The sequence below is a fragment of the Somniosus microcephalus genome, chromosome 15 (assembly GCF_052327205.1).
Source record: "Somniosus microcephalus isolate GS21.2 chromosome 15, FLI_Smic_1.0, whole genome shotgun sequence".
NCBI classification, from domain to species: Eukaryota; Metazoa; Chordata; class Chondrichthyes; order Squaliformes; family Somniosidae; genus Somniosus; species Somniosus microcephalus.
In genome coordinates, this window is record NC_141001.1 from 117093020 (window position 1) to 117116254 (window position 23235).

The following is a 23235-nucleotide window of genomic DNA, read 5'->3' on the forward strand; positions in this document are numbered from 1 at the left end:
CACTTGCCTGGATGAGTGCAGCTCCAACAACACTCAAGAAGCTCGACACCATTCAGGATAAAGCAGCCCGCTTGATTGGCACTCCATCCATCACCTTCAACATTTATTCCCTCCGCCACCGGCGCACTGTGGCTGCAGTGTGTACCATCTACAAGATGCACTGCAGCAACTCGCCAAAGCTCCTTCAACAGCACCTTCCAAACCCGCGACCTCTACCACTTAGAAGGACGTGGGCAGCAGACGTATGGGAACTTCACCACCTACAAGTTCCCCTCCAAGCCACACACCATCCTGACTTGGACCTGTATCGCCGTTCCTTCACTGTCGCTGGGCCAAAATCCTGGAACTCCCTTCCTAACAGCATTGTGGGTGTACCTACACCATATGGACTGCAGCGGTTCAAGAAGGCGGCTCACCACCATCTTCTCAAGGGCAATTAGGGATGGGCACTAAATGTAGGCCAGCGATGCCCACATCCCATCAATGACTTAAAAAAAATGATAAGTATTTAACCAACTCGTGCTTCTATTTTACTGAAGGTGTTTAAATAGACGGATTTAATCCTCCGTTACATCAATGGAGAGAGGAACCTGCTACAAGTGTGTTAAGCATTTGTTCAGTAGCATTGCTGACAGTCATTTCTAACTGCTTATCAAAGATTTCGAGCTACTCTTGTGAGGTTTACGCACTGAGGTGAATGACTGTTTCTGTGGTGTTGGCTAAGGGAGGAATGTTGACCAAGACAGGAGGCGGAATTCTGCTCTTCTTCAACTAGTGCCATGGGATTTTAATGTCCATTTGAACCAGCAGACGGGGCCTCGGTTTAACGTCTCATCCGAAAGGCGGCACCTCCGACAGTGCAGCACTCCCTCCATACTGCCCCTCCGACAGTGCAGCGCTCCCTCAGTACTGCCCCTCCGACAGTGCAGCACTCCCTCGGTACTGCCCCTCCGACAGTGCAGCGCTCCCTCAGTACTGCCCCTCCGACAGTGCAGCGCTCCCTCAGTACTGCCCCTCCGACAGTGCAGCACTCCCTCCATACTGCCCCTCCGACAGTGCAGCGCTCCCTCAGTACTGCCCCTCCGACAGTGCAGCGCTCCCTCAGCACTGCCCCTCCGACAGTGCAGCGCTCCCTCAGTACTGCCCCTCCGACAGTGCAGCGCTCCCTCAGCACTGCCCCTCCGACAGTGCAGCGCTCCCTCAGTACTGCCCCTCCGACAGTGCAGCGCTCCCTCAGTACTGCCCCTCCGACAGTGCAGCGCTCCCTCAGCACTGCCCCTCCGACAGTGCAGCACTCCCTCAGTACTGCCCCTCCGACAGTGCAGCGCTCCCTCAGTACTGCCCCTCCGACAGTGCAGCACTCCCTCAGCACTGCCCCTCTGACAGTGCAGCACTCCCTCAGCACTACCCCTCTGACAGTGCAGCACTCCCTCAGTACTGCCCCTCCGACAGTGCAGTGCTCCCTCAGCACTGCCCCTCCGACAGTGCAGCACTCCCTCAGTACTGCCCCTCTGACAGTGCAGCGCTCCCTCAGTACTGCCCCTCTGACAGTGCAGCACTCCCTCAGTACTGCCCCTCCGACAGTGCAGTGCTCCCTCAGCACTGCCCCTCCGACAGTGCAGCACTCCCTCAGTACTGCCCCTCTGACAGTGCAGCGCTCCCTCAGCACTGCCCCTCTGACAGTGCAGCACTCCCTCAGTACTGCCCCTCTGACAGTGCAGCGCTCCCTCAGCACTGCCCCTCTGACAGTGCAGCGCTCCCTCAGCACTGCCCCTCTGACAGTGCAGCACTCCCTCAGCACTGCCCCTCTGACAGTGCAGCGCTCCCTCAGCACTACCCCTCTGACAGTGCAGCACTCCCTCAGTACTGCCCCTCCGACAGTGCAGTGCTCCCTCAGCACTGCCCCTCCGACAGTGCAGCACTCCCTCGGCACTACCCCTCTGACAGTGCAGCACTCCCTCAGTACTGCCCCTCTGACAGTGCAGCACTCCCTCAGCACTGCCCCTCTGACAGTGCAGCACTCCCTCAGCACTGCCCCTCTGACAGTGCAGCGCTCCCTCAGCACTGCCCCTCTGACAGTGCAGCACTCCCTCGGCACTACCCCTCTGACAGTGCAGCACTCCCTCAGCACTGCACTGGGAGCGTCAGCCTGGATTTTTTGCTCAAGTCTCTGGAGCGGGACTCAGACCCATGACCCTCTCACTCAGAGGCGAGAGCGCAGCGGAGACAGGCTGATCGGTCAAAGTGAGTAAGTTGAAGAGTTGAGGTCGCAGCCACGATCTCATTGAATGGCGGAGCAGGCTGGAGGGGCCGAATGGCATTAGGGTGGGATTCTTCCTGCCGGGAATTAAACATAAAGGCCTAAAAATTCGATGGGGCACCAAGGTCGCCTGGGCGCCGGAAGTCCCACCCCGGAAGGAGCCGGGAGCGCCAGCGGGATATTCAGTTTGAGCGCCCCAAACGGAAGCGACCCAATATCGCGTTCGGGGCGGTAGCGGGGCGCTGCGCACACCGATGACGTCATCGGTGGCGGCGCAGCGCTACAGGCTAACACCGTCACTAGTGCCCCGCTAAATTTCGCGGGAGGCGTGGCCAGTGGCGCTAAAGCCACTGAGTGCCCTCTTTAGGCGTTAACTGGTGGCGCAGCCCACCGAATTTCTAGGCCAAATCCTCGGCATGAGTACGAAAATTAAGCCCAACTTTTCCTCTTTGCAAAAATTGTTGCTAGGAGGAATTTCACTGCGAATTTCTTTCAAAGAGCACAGTCGGAGCACAGAGCTTCAATCTGTTTCATTAATTAGTATTCATCTACACGATACTAACCTGTCAGCGAGGGGAAAGCAAGTAAAGGCAGTAGAACTAAGCTGTAAAAACACTTTCATTGCAGTATTTGCACACAACCCTCATGCCGTTAAAATGTTAGTGCCTGATAAAATCTGAAGTAGTACACACCTATGTTCCCCTGAATTTTTTTTGGCTGCGCGGTCCCTTTAACGGGCTGCGCGACCCATTCAAAATGTAGGAACATAGGAACAGGAGGAGGCCGTTCAGCCCCTCGAGCCTGTTCCGCCATTCAGTGGGATCATGGCTGATCTGCGATCTAACTCCATATTACCCGCCTTTGGCCCATATCCCTCAATACCTTTTGTTAACAAAAATATATCAATTTCTGATTTAAAATTAACAATTGATCCAGCATCAATTGCCGTTTGCGGACGAGAGTTCCAAACTCCTACCACCCTTTCCTGATTTCACTCCTGAAAGGTCTGGCATTAAATTTTAGACTATGCCCCCTAGTCCTAGGCTCCTCAAACAGTGGAAATAGTTTGGGGGAAAAATTTGGTAGCTTTGCGCCTCCCGTTAGTGCCCTAAGAGGGCGCTAATGGGGTGCAAAGCAACTAGCGCCCGGGCACGCCGCCACCAACACCTCCCGCGAAATTCAGCGGCAGGTTAGCATCGGCGGTAACCGGTAGCGCCCCGTGGCGCTGCGCTGCCGGCGATGATGTCATCGCCGTGCACAGCACCCCGCTCGCGCCCCGGCCGCGACCTTCGGGAGCAGCCCTGACTTATCGCCGGACGCTATGTCCGACGGGGTCAGGGGGGTCCTACCTGCGGCTGGGGAGGCATATTTAAAGGCGAGGTGCGGAGCAGCCATTTTTGTTGCTGGCCGGATGCCAGCATCTGCCTCCGCTCCCATCCCCGGCCTCGTTATCCACCCCCCCCCGTGGCGTGCCAGCTGCGCTCCATGAGCCCGGCACTTCTCTCGAGTGCCGGGCTCTTTTGCCGGCACTCCCGATCCCCGGTGGCCCAGCTGGGCCATGGGTCACGCTGCGCAAGGCCCCTCCCCTTTAAGAAGTGGAGGAAGGCCTGCAATACCGTGGCGCTTCCAGTAGCGCCCCGCTTCCCTCTTGGGGCGCTACCACTCAATTTCTGTTGCGGGGGCGCTAATTTTTCCGCGAAGTTAGCCTTTGGGGCGCTACTCAATTTTTAGCCCTTTCTCTCGATCTACCCTATCTGTTCCCCTTAATATCTTGAAAACTTCGATCAGATCACCCCTTAACCTTCTAAATTCTAGGGAATACAACCCTAGTTTGTGTAATCTCTCCTCGCAACTTAACCCTTGAAGTCCGCATGATGCACGAAATCTCCAATTTGAAAAGCCGGTTGCTGGCTGCGCGGGACCTTCAGGCAGCTGCACAGCCGCGCAGCGAAGGGAACATTGCTTCACACCAAAGCAGGAACATTTTACGCAGAATTAGGTAGAACGTGCAGTGCAGAAACAGGGCATTCGGCCCAACTGGTCCGTGCCGGTGTTTTAGCTCCACAAGGGCCTCCTCCCACCCCTCTTCATCTCACCCCATCAGCGTAACCCTCGATTCCCTTTCTCCCTCTCATGTGTTTATCTAGCTTCCCCTTCAATGAATCTCTGCTATTCGCCTCAACCACTCCCTGTGGTAGCGAGTTCCACATTCTCACCGCTCTCTGGCTAAAGACATTTCTCCTGAATTCTTTATTGGATTGGATTTGTTCCCGGATATGTTGGGAAAGAAACAAACCCCAAAGCATCTGGAGTATGAAGTGCTCGTGATATCAGTGTGTTTTTGTGGTAAGGAGGAAGCGGTGGGGGGTGCGTGGGGGGAGCGGGGGAGGGGGCGGGGAGGAGGTGAAGGTGTGTGGTTATCGCTGATCATTCCTGCGACCAACGCCAGGCACTGCTGCCTGCCTCTGATTTGCCTTTGTTGAAAGACGTGCTGCAATCCGGTGATAAGTAGCAGGAGCCAGCATTGAGAGATTAAAAGTGTGTGCAAAGCAAATTACTGTGAGAAGGTTTCCAGAGTGTTTGGATCAAACTCAAGAGACTCGGAAAATTATCGTGGAAATTTAAACATCTGCAATTTAATGGTCATCAGCTATAAAGTTTTATGTGCTCTTTCCGGACTTTATTGTAATTCAGATGTGATTTAATATTCTGCACAGCGTACTGTATTCAGGTAATAACTGGGGTAATAAATTCTGAATAATTTGACCGATTTATTGCCAGAAAATATACAAGAACTAACCTAAGATTAAAGGACCGAAATATGTTCATAGAATCATAGAAGTTTACGGCACAGAAGGAGGCCATTCGGCCCACCGTGTCCGTGCCGGCCCAATAAGAGCTCTCCAGCCTAATCCCACTGTCCAGCTCTTGGTCCGTAGCCCTGCAGGTTACGGCACTTCAAGTGCATACCCAAATACTTTTTAAATGTGATGAGGGTTTCTGCCTCTACCACCCTTTCAGGCAGTGAGTTCCAGACCCCCACCACCCTCTGGGTGAAAAAGATTCTCCTCAACTACCCCCTAATCCTTCGACCAATTACTTTAAATCTATGCCCCCTGGTTATTGACCTCTCTGCTGAGGGAAATCGGTCCTTCCTATCCACTCTATCTCGGTCCCTCATAATCTTATACACCTCAATCAAGTCTCTCCTCAACCTCCTCTGTTCCAAAGAAAACAGCCCCAGCCCATCCGATCTTTCCTCATAGCTAAAATTCCCCAGTCCTGGCAACATCCTTGTAAATCTCCTCTGGACCCCCTCTAGTGCGATCACATCTTTCCCGTACGTTGTGCATTGGTACAAGTTAATGATGGGCTGGATGTTTAAGGGATGAGGCAAATGGTCCTGTCAGATTTTTGAACACTCTCAGTTTGGCAAGATGGCTTACATGAGCACAATTACCATGTAGTCAGGTCTTTAAGACCTTTTGGTTTAATTCTTTAATGTAAGCTCTGTTATTCTATTTTTCTCAACTCGCAGACTGCACACTGGCCAGTTCTTTTACTTCCCCCACACTCAGCTGCCCGTGGGTGCATCCTTGATCAGGTCCCGTTGTGTCAGTGTGACATTGGCAAGCCTAGCCTGCATGGTTGAGGTTGTCCGCACTGCGTGTTACATTGCCCGTTGCAGAATGCTCATCACTGTTGTTCAGGTGCCAGCCGTGGCTCAGTGGAAAGCACTCTCGCTTACTGAGTTAGAAAGTCGTGGGTTCAAGCCCCACTCCAGACTCTTACAGCATGTAATCTTAAACATTGCACTCCCTCCACCACCGACGCACCGTGGCTGCAGTGTGGACCATCTACAAGATGCACTGCAGCAACTCGCCAAGGCTTCTTTGGCAGCACCTCCCAAACCTGCGTTCTCCACCACCTAGAAGGACAAGGACAGCAGGCACATGGGAACACCACCACCTCCAAGTGCCCCTCCAAGTCACACATCATCCTGATTTAGAAGTAGATCGGCCATTCCTTCATCGTCACTGGGTCAAAATCCTGGAACTCCCTCCCTAACAGCACTGTGGGAGCACCTTCACCACACGGACTGCAGCGGTTCAAGAAGGCGGCTCACCACCACCTGCTCAAGGGCATTTAGGGATGGGCAATAAATGCTGGCCTTGCCAGTGACACCTACATCCTGTAAATGAATTTAAAAAAATCTAGGCTGACACTCCAATGCAGCACAGAGGGAGTGCTGCACTGTCGGAGGTGCTGTCTTTCCGATGAGATGTTTAACCATTGCCTCTCAAGTGAATGCAACCCCTTCTGGTTGAACTGCTCTGCCAGATGAGCACCCAAGCAGTAAAGATGAAAATTCCCCCCATGGAACACATGTCTTGATTATTTGTTCTTCCAATATGAGGTACTTTATAATTTGTCACATTTAATTTTAACCTGTCATTGTTCTGCCCATAAATAAATATATAAATAATGGTTGGCCAGGCAGGATCTTCCCCTCAACTGACTCTGCCTTCAGCACCTTCATAGTTGGTTTCTTCAGCCAGTTCCGAGCCAGCCCCCCCCCCCCGGCACCCCCCCACCCCCCCCACTCCCCAGCCTCAACCCTGAGATGAGGAGAAATTGCTTCACTCAGAGGGTGGTGATTCTTTGGAATTCTCTGCCCCAGAGGGCTGTGGAGGCTCAGTCGTTGGGTATATTCAAGACAGAGATCGATAGATTTTTGAGCACTAAGGGAACCAAGGGATATGGAGACCGGGAGAGAAGGTGGAGTTGAGGTAGAAGATCAGCCATGATCTTATTGAATGGAGGAGCAGGCTTGAAACCCTGAATGTCCTACTTATGCTCTTAATTCTTATGTTCTTATATATACAAGTTGTTGTTGTTGTTGTCCCATCAGCAATCCCTGGGGCACGCTGTGGTAAACCACTGTCATACCTGTCTGTGTCTGTATGTGTATTCCACTAGGTACAGGTCTGGACATGCCTCGGCTGACTCCTCCCACTATTCCAGGTATATAAGTGACTACCTCCCAGTCCCTTAGTATTCTGGACGGGTCGACCACTCGAGACAAGACCTTCATTCTTTAGTTAATAAAAGCCTGATTGTTACTCGCTCAACCTCAGTCTTTTGAGTAATTGATGGCGCATCACACGCCACTTAGTATTTCTCCTTATCCCGAAAAATTCATACAAAAAATAACCATTGCTTTTACCCTTCAGTCAATTTCTTACGCATTCCCAAGATTTGCCCTCAATTCCCATAGCTTTGAGCTAAACCAATAGTCTTTTGTGTGGAACTCGGTCATATGTCATATGGAGTGTAGGGACAGCATGTAGCAGGGACTTCCACAGCCCATTCGGGATGTCACTTCCTCAAAGAAGTCGAAGAGGCTGGTCAGGCAGAATCTGACTATGTCTTCAGCACCTTCAGGCTTGATTTCTTTAGCCCGTTCCTAGCAAGTCTCCCTGCCTTGAAGGGATAATTACTAGTCCTAGCCCCTTTCAGGCTACCCCGGATCAGGTGTATTCCCCAGACGTTCACCTTCAACTAAAGTTAGAGGTAGCCGAATCCTAAAGACACTTAATTGGGTCTAAAGGTCCGGACTATCTCTCCATAAAGGAAAGGAACGACCTGAAGATGTTACCATCATCCAGATAGCACTTTTAATAAATTTAACTAGACTGTAACCTTCTGGATATTATGAGGGTCCGGAAAACTCCCCCAGAATTCTGCAACTCCTCACCAAGGAGTGTACAGAGATTGAGTTCGCGAGTTTGATACAGAAGTACTATGTGAGACAATTCTAAAAATATATAGATTTATTAAAGAACCGACGTGTAGTTTACAGCTGGTGATTCAGTCACAACATTAACAGTTCCAACTACAAAAGCTTACAATTCTTATCAGAGATCCTTATTCTCAAATCTTAACTTCGTTACATTTTTACAGTTCTTAGTCTATTCCAGGATATCCACCAAAATCAAATACCTTTGGTCCCCGAGACTCAAAGTGTTGAAAACTTACAGAGCCTGCCTCTGAAGCCTGAGAATCACTTTGCCCCTTTCAGCGAATCTATCTTCCTATTTGAAAGTTCTATATTTATACCCTTTCTGAGTGGTATATTCTTTGATGTTTTCTGCTAATGTAAGCTAATTATCTCTAGTCATTTTTCTGTTGACTTCTTCTATTCTTACAGTCAGTTCAGCTGTAGCAAGCAGACTTGTGTCTCTACCTTTAGGTGTTCAAAACTTATCATAAAAACAATGTGGAGCAGATATATCTGTTTGATGTTATTTTTATCAAAGTCTCCTGTTTGTATCTTTTGCATTTAGAACACCTCAACTGGTTGCAACACAGACTTCATGTCTCCTAGGTGTTCCAAGTTCAACACAAAAACAATGTGATGGCTGGTGCCTCCCATGTTTCATTTGATGTTATTTTTACAAAGGCACATGTTTCTTTAATTTTATGTGATTCTTTCCTGAAGTGTTGGTTTAAAACAATTTAACTGGGTGTATCATTGTCTTTTTTCCAATGTTGCAGACTTAGAGGAACCTCCAACCTGCTGCTTCAATAGGGCTATTGTTTCAGTGTCAACAACTTATCTTATCTCAAAAGCCTGTATGCCGTTTACAGCTTTAGATTGTTGAGGCTTCCAGATTTTTAAGCCCAGTTTGTCATGTTTAATAAAGTCAGAATATTTCATAGAATGGTGTATTTTTCTGAATAGGTATGGCTCATTCCTTCACAGCCTCAACCCTTCATAAGACATAAGAACATAAGACATAGGAGGAGGAGTCGGTCATTTGGCCCCTCAAGCCTGCTCCACATTCAATAAGATCATGGCTGATCTGATCTTGGCCTCAACTTCACTTCCCTGCCCGCTCCCCATAACCCTCGACTCCCTTACCTTTCAAAAGTCTGTCTACCTCCACCTGAAATATATTCAATGACTCCGCCTGCACAGCTCCCTGGGGAAGAGAATTCCAAGGATTCACGACCCTTTGGGAGAAGAAATTCCTCCTCATTTCCGATTTAAAAGGTTGCCCCCTTATTCTGAAATTATGCCCCCTAGTTCTAGATTCCCCCACGAGGGAAAACATCCTCTCTGCATTTACCCTGTCAAGCCCCTTCAGAATCTTATATGATTCAATAAGATCCCCTCTCATTCTTCTAAACTCCAGTGAGTATAGGCCCAACCTGCTCAACCTTTCTTCATAAGACAACCCCTTCATCTCCAGAATCAACCTTGTGAAATTTCTCTGAATTGTCTCCAATGTAAGTATATCCTTCCTTAAATATGGAGACCAAAACTGTACACACTACTCCAGGTGTGGTCTCACCAACACCCTGTACGGCTGTAACAGGACTTCCCTACTTTTATACTCCATTCCCTTTGCAATAAAGGCCAACACTCCATTTGCCTTCCTAATTACTTGCTGTACCTACATGCTAACTTTTTGTGATTCATGTACAAGGACCCTCAGATCCCTCTGTACCTCAGCATTTTGTAATCTTTCACCATTTAAATAATAATTTTTTTTTAAATTTATTCTACCTAAGTGGATAACCTCGCATTTTCCCTAATTATAATCCATCTGCCAGATTTTTGCCCACTCACTTAACCTATCTATATCCCTTTGGAGATTCTTTGCGTCCTCCACACAATTTGCTTTCCCACCTATCTTTGTATCATCAGCAAATTTGGCTACATTACATTCAGTCCCTTCATCCAAGTCATTAATATAGATTGTAAATAACTGAGGCCCCAGCACTGATCCCTACGGCACCCCACTAGTTAGTTTGCCAACCTGAAAATGACCCATTTTTCCCGACTCTCTGTTTTCTGTTAGTTAGCCAATCCTCTATCCATGCTAATATATTACCCCCAATCCCATGAGCTCTTATCTTGTGCAGTATCCTTTTATGTGGCACCTTATTGAATGCCTTCTGGAAATCCAAATACATATAGAAACATAGAAGATAGGAGCAGGAGTAGGCCATTCGGCCCCTCGAGCCTGCTCCGCCATTCAATGCGATCATGGCTGATCATCCAAATTCAGTACCCTGTCCCTGCCTTCTCCCCATATCCCTTGATCCCTTTAGCCTTAAGAAACATATCTAACTCCTTCTTGAATATATTTAATGAATTGGCCTCTACTGCCTTAAGAGAATTCCACAGGTTCACCACTCTCTGGGTGAAAAATTTCCTCCTCATCTCTGTCCTAAATGGTTTACCCCTTATCCTTAGACTGTGGCCCCTGGTTCTGGACTCCCCGGCCATCGGAAACATCCTTCCTGCATCGAGTCTGTCTAGTCCTGTTAGAATTTTATAAGTTTCAATGAGATCCCCTCTCATTCTTCTAAACTCCAGTGAGTATAAGCCCAATCGACCCAATCTCTCCTCATCCGTCATTCCTGCCATCCCAGGTATCAGTCTGGTGAATCTTCGCTGCATTCCCTCCATGGCAAGAACATCCTTCCTCAGATAAGGCGACCAAAGCTGCACACAATGCTCAAGGTGTGGTCTCACCAAGGCCCTGTACAACTGCAGCAAGACATCCATGTTCCATGACATCTACTGGTTCCCCTTTATCCACCCTGCTTGTTACATCCTCAAAGAACTCCAGCAAATTTGTCAAACATGATTTCCCTTTCATAAAACCATGCTGACTCTGCTTGACTATATTATGATTTTCTAAATATCCTGCTACCACTTCCTTAATGATGGGCTCCAGCATTTTCCCAATGACAGATATTAGGCTAACTGGTCGATAGTTGCCTGCTTTCTGTCTCCCTCCTTTCTTAAATAGGGGTGTTACATTTGCAGTTTTCCAGTCCGCTGGGATCTCTCCAGAATCCAGGGAATTTTGGAAGATCACAACCAATGCAACCATTATCTCTGCAGCCACTTCTTTTAAGACCCTAGGATGCAGGCCGTCAGGCCCAGGGGACTTGTCCGCCTTTAGTCTCGTTAGTTTGCCTAGTACTTTCCCTCTAGTGATAGTGATTGTTTCAGGTTCCCCCCCACCACAATAGCCCCTTAATTATCCATTATTGGGATGTTTTTAGTGTCTTCTACCGTGAAGACCGATATAAAATAATTGTTCAAAGTCTCCGCCATTTCCCCGTTTCCCATTATTAATTCCCCAGACTCATCTTCTGGGGGACCAATGTTTACTTTAGCTACTCTCTTCCTTTTTATATACCTGTAGAAGCTCTTACTGTCTGTTTTTATATTTTTAGCTAGCTTACTCTCATAAGCTATCTTCTCTCTCTTTATCATTTTTTTAGTCGTCCTTTGCTGGTTTTTAAAAATCTCCCAATCCTCTGGCCTTCCACTATTCTTTGTGTTACGTCCGTGTATAATCAGGCACAGACTGCAGAGAATGGTACAAACGATGTTTACTCAACGTGGCTCAGACTGCAACTGAACTGTACAGATTACTACTCAACGTTATATACAGGTGTGGTCACTGCCAGTACTACAGTATACATGAGCTGTACAAAGTAGTTCTCCCCCTTAAAGGTACATACATTACAATTCCTCCCCTTTTAGATTAACAGTACCATAACACTCATTTAACAATTAAATATCAAACTAATTACAATTAACACTTTTAACATGCAACATTAGCTGAAAATAGTCTATTTATAAATTCAGTCTTTGGGGAGGCTTCCTGATCCTTTCTGGATAGCGCCTTTGCCGAGTGTCTTGCTCTTGGTGCGGAGGCGATTCTGGCCCCCTGTCGTCGGTTGGTTCATCAGCTTCCGATGCTACTGTTTCTGGGGTAGATGCTACCTGTACGTCGGGTTCATCACCAGGTACGTATGGGCGAGGCATGGGGTTGACTTGTTCCTGTGACTCTAGGACCTGGTCAGCATGGCGTCTCACGATGCTCTCCCCAACGTCCACTGTGCACATTAGTGGGCCCTGCCATGTGCATATCGTTCCTGGCTGCCATTTTTCTGTTCAGTAGTCGCGGGCCAAGACTGGTTGCCCTACATTGAAGCTCCTTGTTGGCTTCTCATGGATGTGCTGGAATTGCTTACTCTCAACATCTCTTCGTACGTTTGGTCTGAGCAAATCCAGGTGAGATCTTAACCTTCGGTTAAAGAACATCATGGCTGGGGCCTGGTTGGTGACTGCATGTGTCGCATTCCGGTAGGCGAACAGGAAATTGTCCACCTTGTGCTGCAGCGGAATGTTGTCATTGTACATAGCCTTTATTGCCTTCTTAAAGGTTTGTACGAACCTCTCAGCCAATCCATTTGTGGCTGGATGATACGGGGCGGATGTGTAATGCCTTACCCCATTCTTTTTCAAGAACCTCCGGAACTCTTCGGACACAAACTGTGGTCCGTTGTCGGAGCAAATCTGTTCTGGCAAGCCATTCCTGGCAAAAATGGTCCGTAGAACTGCAATAGTTTTCTCCGTGGTGGTGAAGGACATTTTGATGACCTCAGGCCATTTCGAGTGCGCATCCACGGCTATTAAAAACATTGAGTCCATGAATGGACCAGCCAAATCAATATGCACCCGTTGCCATGGAGATGAGGGCCACTCCCATGGGTGTAGAGGGGCCTGTGGTGGTGCATTTTGGACTTTCTGGCATCCTGAGCAGCTCTTGGTCAGGTCCTCGATTTGTTTATCGATTCCCGGCCACCACACATAAGCCCTGGCTAGGCTTTTCATTTTTACCCCTCCCAGATGACCCTCATGAAGCTCATTGAGCACTCGATCCCTTAACTTGGGTGGAATTACCACTTGGGACCCACACATCCAGGTCCCCCGGCACACTGACAGCTGTTCTCTCCTTGTTGAGAATGCTGGCAACAGTGAGTTGCCATGTGCTGACCATCCCTTCACCGTCAAATCATATACCCGAGACAGTGTCGGGTCATTTCGGGTTTCCTTTTCGATACAAGCGTTAGTTACTGGTAGGTATTCAACTATAGTCGAATGGAATATTTCGACAGGGTCCACTGCTGGTGCTTACTCCGCAGTAGGCAGTGGCAGGCATGATAGCCCATCAGCATTTCCATGCTGTTTTGTGCCCTTATATTCAATCTCATAGTGGTGCGCCCCTAGAAAAAGTGACCATCTTTGTAGTCGTTGTGCAGTCATCACCGGAACGCCCTTCTCTGGATTAAAAATGGAGACAAGAGGCTGGTGATCAGTCAGCAAGGTGAATTTCTGCCCGTGCAGATAGTGATTGAAGTTTTTCACTCCCCACACTAGGCTGAGGGCCTCCCTGTCAATCTGGGTGTAGTTACGCTCGGCTGAGGTTAGTGATCGTGACGCAAAGGCTATTGGCCTCTCTGAGCCTTCCGAGAATTTGTGCGACAGCACCGCTCCAATGCCGTAGGGTGACGCATCACATGCCAACCGAATTGGTAATGCTGGGTTGTAATGGGCCAATACCTCTTTCGATGTGATTAGTGTTTTGCTCTTCTGGAAAGCTCGTCTACATTCGTCATTCCACTTCCATGGCACCCCAGTTTGCAGCAGGGTGTTCAGTGGGTGTAGTATTGTAGACAAATTTGGCAAGAACTTATGGTAGTAGTTTACCAGCCCGAGGAACGACCTCAGTTGTGACACATTTTCCGGTGCTGGAGCCTTGACTACTGCCTCAAACTTCTCTGGGGGCTTATGTAACCCCTCTTTAACGATAACGTGGCCACAATACGAGGTCTGTTTTCTAAAAAACTCGCATTTGGGGCGGTTAGCTCGGAGCCCATATTCCGGCAATCTAGTGAGCACCTGCTCCAGGTTGGCAAGGTGATCACTGTCATTTTCGCCCATGACCAGGATGTCATCCAAATAACACTGGGTCCCTGGGATCCCTTGCAGGACTTGTTCCATTGCCCTCTGCCAAATAGCCGGAGCTGATGCTACCCCGAATACCAGCCGGTAGCATTGGTAGAGACCTTTATGGGTGTTGATTGTGAGGTATTTTTTTGATGCTTCTTCTACCTCCATTTGCAGATATGCCTGGGCCAGATCAATCTTAGTGAAGCGTTTCCCTCCAGATAGCGAGGCCAAAATATCTTCAATCCGCAGAAGTGGATATTGTACGGTGTGAAGGACCGGGTTCACTGTTACCTTAAAGTCCCCACAGATGCGAACCTTCCTTGGTTCCCCAGGCGTGCTGCTCAACGACTTTTTCATCACAGAGACGATGGGTGTAGCCCACTCGCTCCAGTCTACCTTGGACAGTACACCTGAACGTTCCAGACTCTCCAGCTCTGCTTCGATGGCTGGGCGGATCGCATAAGGTACCGGTCTGGCCTTAAAAAATTTTGGACTTGCGTTTTCTTCAATTTTAATCATCGCTGTTATGCCTTTTAGTGTTCCGAGTCCTTGCTGGAACACTGCTTTCGCGTCAGTTAGGATCTTTGACAGTCGCCCAGGTGTGACGTCGTCATCCTTTTTGTCAGCCACAGTCAGTGCCTGTATGGAATGCCAATCCAGTTGTATTTTCCGGATCCATTCACATCCCAGTAATGGTGGTCCTCCATCTTGCAATACATACAGGTCTAGTTTTGGTGTTTCCTTACCGTTATATATAACGGTCACCCTTATTTTTCCTTTGGGGTAGGCTTTTTGCCCCGTGTATATCTTCAAAATAATTTTTGTGTCTCTCAAGGGTATGTGTGAGAATAGCCACTTGTAGTCCCATCGGTTTATGACTGTTTGGGCTGATCCTGTGTCCAATTCCACCTTTACCTGGACTCCTGCTATCTTGAGCGTGACCCAAATGGTTGGGTGATCCTCTGTTGTGATCACATTATGTTGTTTCAGACAACTCAGTTCCCTGCTTTCGGAGTCATTATCACTCTTTTGTTCGTCTGAACTATTCTCCGTTATCTTATGTACCTTCTTGTACTTTCCTTTGGTAGGTTCCTTATTGCTGGTTTTCTTTCCCGACCTGCAGACTCGTGCTATGTGTCCTACTTTTCCACACTGTCTGCACACTTTGTCTTTGAACCAGCAATCATTCTGGTCGTGTGTTGTTCTGCCGCAGCGATAGCACTTCTCTGTTCCATATGACATTTCGTTTGTGCCATATCCTTGCGGTCTCTGTTGTATCGCTGCAGCGCCCCGTGCTGCTGCTTCATATGATACCGCAATGCTGAAAGCCTTTTCCAGCGTAAGGTCCTTTTCAGATAAAAGCCGTTTCTGGGTTCCTTCACTTTGAAGCCCACACACAAACTTGTCTCTGCTAGTCCCGTTCCAAACTGGCAGTGTTTCGATAGCTTGCACAGTTCCGTTAAATACTCAGCATTACTTTCATCTTTATGCTGGTTCATTTCGTGAAACTTAAACCTTTCTGCTATCAGCAGCGGTGTGGGGTTTAAGTGGTCCTGTAGGATTGACACTATGTTTTCAAAATCCTTTTCTACTGGCTTCTCTGGGGTTACTAGGTTTCGTAGTAAGCCATACGTTTTTGCACCCATTGAATTCAACAATACCAGCGCTTTCTTGTCATCTGGCACTTCATTCGCCTTGTAGCATACTTCTATGCGTTCGACATATGTCGTCCAATCTTCGACTTCATTGTCAAACGCTGTGATACTGCCACTCTTCGGCATTTTTGGGTGTGGTTAGACTGGCTTAAAATGGCATCTCCCGCGCTTTCCATTCTTCCCCGCTGTGGCTTAAAATGGCATCTCCCGCGCTGCTGCCAACGCCGCTCTCGGCGGTCCTTGTGGCAAATGGTGACGCCCTGTGGGTTTCGTGCGCTGCTGCCAACGCTGCTCTCTGCGGTCCTCGTGGCAATGGCAGCGCCTCGTGTTTTCCTGCACACCTCTCTCCCCCGTTGACGCTGCTCAGCCCTTGAACACCGGCTGCCCCCTGTGCGCTCTGCCCTCTCTCTCTCCCCCGTGGATGCTGCTCGGCCTTTTTCTGTGCCGCTCGGTCGGGCTCTAGCCCGCCGTTGTCCGGGAAGTGTCTGCGCAGTACCTTTTGCCAGCCCGTTTCGCTGGACCACTGTGACTGGAAAGCCAAGCCTGGCTCTCGACAGCCTCCCCTGCGATGGTTAAATCTCCGCTGGATGACTGGGCGGTTGCCCGTGGTCGACGCCCGTGCTTCTGGATTCGCCCTTCTTCCACTGTTCTCCAGGAGCGAATCCCTGGGAGGTGATGCAAAGTTGCAGGTAGGTTCGAATCTGCGTCGTCGCCAATGTTACGTCCGTGTATAATCAGACACAGACTGCGGAGAATGGTACAAACGATGTTTACTCAACGTGGCTCAGACTGCAACTGAACTGTACAGATTACTACTCAATGTTATATACAGGTGTGGTCACTGCCGGTACTACAGTATACATGAGCTGTACAAAGTAGTTCCCCCCCTTAAAGATACATACATTACACTTTGCAACATTGTATGCTTTTGTTTTCAATTTGATACCATCCTTTACTTCCTTAGTTAGCCACGGATGGTTCATCCTTCTCTTAGAGTCTTTCTTTCTCACTAGAATATATCTTTGCTGAGAGTTATGAAGTATCTCCTTAAATGTTTGCCACTGCTTTTCTATGGTCTTACCCTGTAATATATTTTCCCAGTCCACTTTAACCAAGTCTGCCTTCATACCTTTGTAATTACCTTTATTTAAGTTCAAGACACTAGTTTGAGACCTAGCTTTCTCACCCTCAAACTGAATTTGAAATTCCACCATGCTATGATCACTCTTCCCAAGAGGATCCTTCACTTCGAGATCATTAATTAATCCAGCCTTGTTGCACATTACCAGATCTAAAATAGTCTGCTCCCTGGTTGGTTCCCAACGTATTGTTCCATGAAACCATCCCGTATACTCTCTAAGAACTCTTCCTCAAGTCTACCTTTGCCAATTTGCTTTGTCCAATCAATATGAAAATTAAAATCGCCCATGATTTTAGCCGTACCTTTCTTATAAGCCTCTATTATTTCTTGATTTATTCTCTGTCCTACAGTGTGGCTACTGTTTGGGGGCCTGTAGGCCATTCCCACCAGTGACTTCTTACCCTTACCATTTCTTATTTCCACCCAAACTGATTCAACGTCTTGATCTTCTAGGCTAATATAATTTCTCATTATGGCACTGATCTCATCCCTTATTACCAGAGCTACACCACCTCCTTTTCCTTTCTGCCTATCCTTACGAAATGGCAAATACTCCTGAATATTCAGTTCACAGCCTTGGTCACCTTGCAACCGTGTTTCTGTAATGGCTATCAGATCATACCCATTTATTTCTATTTGTACTGTCAACTCATTTATCTTGTTACGAATGCTGCGTGCATTCCGACATAGAGCTTTTAATTTTGTCTTTTTACCATTTTTCCCTACTCTGACCCCTCTTTCTGATGCACTCTTATGTGTATACAATCAGTCCCTTCCTGTCACACTCTGGTTATCATTACCCCTATCGCTGCCCTACACTTTCGCCTTCTCATTTTTCTTTGACTTTTTAAATTTCCGTTCAGCATATCCCTCCCCCCACTATTTAGTTTAAAGCCCTATCTACAGCCCTAGTTATTCGATTCGCCAGGACACTGGTCCCAGCCTGGCTCAAATGAAGCCCATCCCGACGGAACAGCTCCCTCTTACCCCAGTACTGGTGCCAGTGCCCCAAGAATCGAAACCCATTTCTCCCACACCAATCTTTGAGCCACTCGTTCATCTCCCTGCATCTACCCTGTCAAGCCCTGTAAGAATTTTGTGTTTCAATGAGATCACCTCTCATTCTTCTAAACTCTAGAGCATATAGGCCCAGTCTACTCAATCTCTCCTCAACTGCTCCTCCAATGGGAGCTGCTCATTCATTTACTGCAGTCTTGTCCCTATGAAACTTCCTCCCTGGATCCATCTGCCACTTGCGTAGCATAGGATCTTTTGCATCCACCTGAGAGGGCAGACGGGACCTCGGTTTAACGTCTCATCTGAAAGACAGCACCTCCGACAGTGCAGCACTCCCTCAGCACTGCACTGGGAGTCTCAGCCTAGATTTGTCTCTGGAGTGGGACTTGAACCCACAACCTTCTGACTCAGAGACAAGAGCGCTACCAACTCAGCCACGGCTGAATGAAGATGAGAGAGCTGTCCTACGAGGAGAGATTGAGTAGATTGGGCCGATACTCTCTGGTGTTTAGAAGATTGAAAGATGATCTCATTGAAACACATAAAATTCTGAGGGGGATTGACAGGGTAGATGCTGAGAACTTGTTTCCCCTGGCTGGAGAGTCTAGAACTAGCAGGTCACAATCTCAGGATAAGGGTTCGGCCATTTAAGACCGAGATGAGGAGAAATTTCTTCACTCAGAGGGTTGTGAATCTTTGGAATTCTCTGCCCCAGAGGGCTGTGGATGCTGAGTGCTTGAGTATATTCAAGGCTGAGATCGATAGATTTTTGGACTCTAGGGGAATCAAGGGATATGGGGATCGGGCGGGAAAGTGGAGTTGAGGTCGATGATCAGCCAGGATCTTATTGAATGGCGGAGCAGGCTCGAGGGGCAGCATGGCCGACTCCTGCTCCTATTTGTTATGTTCTTACGTGCTTATGCAAGTAGTCGTTGAGGGTTTTTCTTCATTTTGGCTTGACTGGAAGTGGTTACCACATGTATTTGTTTACCAACATTTTCTAATATTTCATCTTTCCTCAGGCCCCTAACCAACAGGCGGAACCTCAGGAAAGAATTAGGCCGCTAACTAGCCTGGATCATCCAAAAAGCCCCTTCTACGACCCTGAGGGGGGTCCTATCATACCCGTGGCCAGAGTCGTGATCGAAAGAATTGCGAGAAAGGTAACGTGGGTTTGTCAGGTTTATTCAGAAACAAGCCGCTGCCGACGTTCAGCTGACACAAGTACAGGTTCAGAACGTCCCGAACCCGGCAACCTCGGGACCGAGGCCAAGCCGGTTTTCGTGTTTTTCCGGACTTCGGAATGTGTTTCTGATGTTCCGAAGTCCGGAAATATCGCAAACTGGGCTCGGGCATTTCTGGACTTCGGACAACAGAAACACGTTCCGAAGTCCTGGACTGCCTGGGACACTCCCGCATAGCGCTGACGCGTTCCTCCGTCCCATCCCTTCTGTTAAAGGGGAGGGACGCTGCGAGCTCTGCAGAGCGTCCGATGGCCCACACTAGGCCACCAGGGTGGCGTGGTGCTGTGGCCGCAGCCTGGCGGAAACACTTCGTGGAGCTGTGCAGATTAAGGAGGATAAAACACAACACTAAAGTTTTATTGCATCGCTCACATTCTCCATAGTATTTTTCAAAAAAAAGACAACAAAAGTTAATGGCTTTTTGAAGTACAGGTTGAGTGTCCAAAATCCGGAGTTCTGGATTCCAGAACATTGTACGGATTCCGGACGAACCTACCACCAATCGTCCCGGAGTCCGGATTCCAGAACGCCGGATTTTGGATGCTCAACCTGTACTTGTGCTCGGCAGATTGGAGCGTAACTTCCTCGGGGATACAAGCTACAGAACTTGGGCTTTTGCGCGCGACCCGAATGTGTCCCCCGCCCAAAGTTTGTTACAAAGCCCAAATGCTGTTACATTTTTTTGGAAACGTTTTCCATTGAGGCAAAAGAAAATATGTTCCCTGAAATTCTAATTGGCCCCCTCTGCCGAGGGACGTGTGTGGAGCAACCCGTACATCCGGCAATGGCTGAAAACGGGCGACCCCAAATTGTAGGGGGGTTAGGGTCGTTAAGCATAGTTGGACCTCCGTTGCTCTCGAGGGTCTTCCAGCAGCACCGGTCCCGATCGTCCTCCCCCCCCACCCCCCCACCGCACTTTCTAAGGTGGAATGGTCCATAGCTGTTCTGCCGGAGGGGTGCCCCCCATGAACCGTCCCCCACCCCAAGACACAAGGAGGGAAAAAAGTCTTTTTGTCTTAGCCTTGGGACTGGGAGAAGTGCCAGGACTGTTCGCGTTCCTCCGTGGGGCCTATCAAGAGGCCTCAAATGGGCTCAAGCTAGCGATCAGCTGGCGAGAATGCCGTTGGCATCTTCCGGTACCTCAGACACACCACCCCTTAACATGGGGGAGCTGGGGAAGGAACGGACAGAACGTCTGCCAACACCCTGGAATTTCCCATTTTGGTGGGAGTTGAGCGGCATCCTGGCAGAACCCATTTGCGCCCCATAGTGTGGCCCCCCCTTGCCCCCAGTCCAGAGATCTGCTGGGATTTCCCCTTGGCCCATGACCGTAATTCAGCAGAGCAATGCTTTTGCAGCTTTATTCTCTCCATAGCTGGCTTTGAGCATCAAGCTGCGTGAGGGGTAATTGCACCAAGATAATACGGTTAAAAAACAAATTCAGAGCTCACTTAGTCATTTCTTCTGAATGTTAGAAATCATTATGGGATACCTGGCCAAACGGGACTGCCACTGTTTAAAACAACAGAAAGTGCTGGAAACACTCAGCAGGTCAGGCAGCATCGAGGAGAGAGAAACAGAGTCAATGTTTCGGGTCGAACCCTGCGTCAGAACTGGGAAAAGGTTAGGGAGGAGAGATTTTTAAACAGGGGCAGGGAGGACGGGAGAAAAGAACAAAGGGAAGGTCTGTGATAGGCTGGATGGCAGGAGAGATTGACTGACAAAAGGGATGATGGTACAAGGCGAAAGGTAATGGGCCTTATTACCTTTTGCCTTGCTCTATCATCCCTTTTGTCATTCAATCTCTCCTGCCTTCCATCCTATCAGAGACCTTCCCTTTGTTCTTTCCTCCCCTCCTCCCTGCCCCTGTTTAAAAATCTCTCCTCCCTAACCTTTTCCCGTCCTGACGCAGGGTTCGACCCGAAACATTGACTCTGTTTCTCTCTCCTCGATGCTGCCTGACCTGCTGAGTGTTTCCAGCACTTTCTGTTGTTATTTCAGATTTCCAGCATCCACAGTATTTTGCTGCTGCCGTTGGTTAATGTGGCACAGTGGTTATGTTACTGTATTAGTAACCCAGCTAGACCTGGACTAATGATCCGGAGATATGAGTTCATAATCCCACCAGGGCAGCTGGGGAATTTAAATTCAGTTAATTAAATAAATCTGGAATGAAAAGCTAGTATCAGTAATGGCGACCATGAAAGTACTGGATTGTCGGAAAAACCCAGCTGGTTCACTAATGCCCTTTAAGGAAGGAAATCTGCTGCCCTTACCCGGTCTGGCCTTTATGTGACTCCAGACCCACAGCAATGTGGTTGACTCTTAACTGCCCCTTGGAAATGGCCCAGCGAGACACTCAGTTGTCAAGAAGGCGGCTCACCACCACCTTCTCGAGGGCAAGTAGGAATGGGCAGTAAATGCCGGCCTTACCAGCGACGCCTTCATCCTGTGAATGAATAAAAATAAATGTGAGATGGAGTCAGCCACACTCCCCTTGTCTTGGCAGCTCACGGGTGCCACTTAGTGGCAACAGGTTGCAGGTGATTTTATATTTTTATCGACAGAGCCCAGAACGGGAGAGTTAGACCTCAACGTTGATAACTGCAAACTCAGTTAGGAAGGCAATCCCAGGGTTACGCGAGTGCAGGAAAATCTCCCGACCGCGGTCTCCAGTCGGAAGGAACTCCCTCCTGAAGCCCAACACAACCACAGCGGGGGGTTCATTGAAATAGCAAAGCGTTTTGTGCGATTTCACATCAAGTTCACTCAGAGAATTGGACAGGGTTGGTCGGAATGGTTTATTTTTGCACCGCGATCACAGTTGTAACATCTTTTTAAAGATGCCCTTGAATTGCATTTGCCGGTGTCTAACGGCAAGCAGGTTTTAAACATTAGTGCCAAATAGATCTTCTTTTTGTCTTGCTGTGTTTTCATGCCTGTCTAAATTAGGCCTTATTTTTATTCATGGCTCTTAATAATCTCTCCACAGGGGGAGCAGTGTAATATTCAACCTGATAATGTAGATGATATTGTGGCAGATCTAAACCAAGAGGAGAAGGATGAAGGTAATTGTGTTACAATTAATTAATTCAGTGTTCAGACTAGTGGTGAATGGTGGTTTTTCGGACTGGAGGAAGGTATACAGTGGTGTTCCCCAGGGGTTGGTTCTAGGACCACTGCTTTTCTTGATATATATTAATGACTTAGACGTGGCTGTACAGGGCACAATTTCAAAATTTGCAGATGGCACAAAACTTGGAAGTATAGTGAACAGTGAGGAGGATAGTGATAGACTTCAAGAGGCCACAGACAGTTTGGTGGCATGGGTGGACACGTGGCAGATGAAATTTAACGCAGAAAAGTGCGAAGTGATTCATTTTGGTAGGAAGAACGAGGAGAGGCAATATAAACTAAAGAGTACAATCCTAAAGGGAGTAAATGAACAGAGAGACCTGGGGGTATATGTGCACAAATCATTGAAGGTGGCAGGGCAGGTTGATGCCTGGGCCCTGAGCTCCGGAATTCCCTCCCTAAACCTCTCCACCTCTCCACCTCTCTCTCTTCCTTTAAGACGCTCCTTAAAACCCACCTCTTTGACCAAGCTTTTGATCACCTGCCCCAATATCTCATTATGTGGCTCGGTGTCAAATTTTGTTTGGGGCATTTTACTACGTTAAAGGTAAATTATTGTTGTTGTACAATGACTGACCTGATTAAAGAAGTGGTCCAACATACAATACATGTATCAAACATGAACCTAAACAGTCCTGGGCCAAACCCCAGTTCATTTTAAAATGTTAAATGTATCTAATCTATTTTGGTAACGTGTGGCGTAGATTTTTGTCCTCACTGGCTGGGTGTTAAGCTGGCAGAGCGGACCGCCCGCCCCTTATCGAACCCGCCCAATGTTTCATCTCTTGATTTCAATGGAACGGAAAACTGGCTGAGTTCTATAGTGGGCGATCCGCTCCGTCAGATTACCGCCCGTCCGACGAGGACGCAAATGGAGAGAGTGCAGCGAAGATTCACCAGACTGATACCTGGGATGGCAGGAATGATGTATGAGGAGAGATTGGGTCGATTAG

The 23235-nt window shown here is 48.4% G+C and overlaps 1 protein-coding gene across 1 annotated transcript in view; it reads left to right on the forward strand.

Annotated features, from left to right (window-relative positions):
• The window catches only part of LOC147107169 (spondin-1-like), a 567692-nt gene that overhangs the window by 499942 nt on the left and 44515 nt on the right, over positions 1-23235 (forward strand). The window contains exons 10-11 of the mRNA XM_086008329.1: positions 18926-19066; positions 22140-22215. Of these exons, the coding sequence (XP_085864455.1) occupies positions 18926-19066; positions 22140-22215 (217 nt within the window). The remainder of the gene's footprint in view (positions 1-18925; positions 19067-22139; positions 22216-23235) is intronic.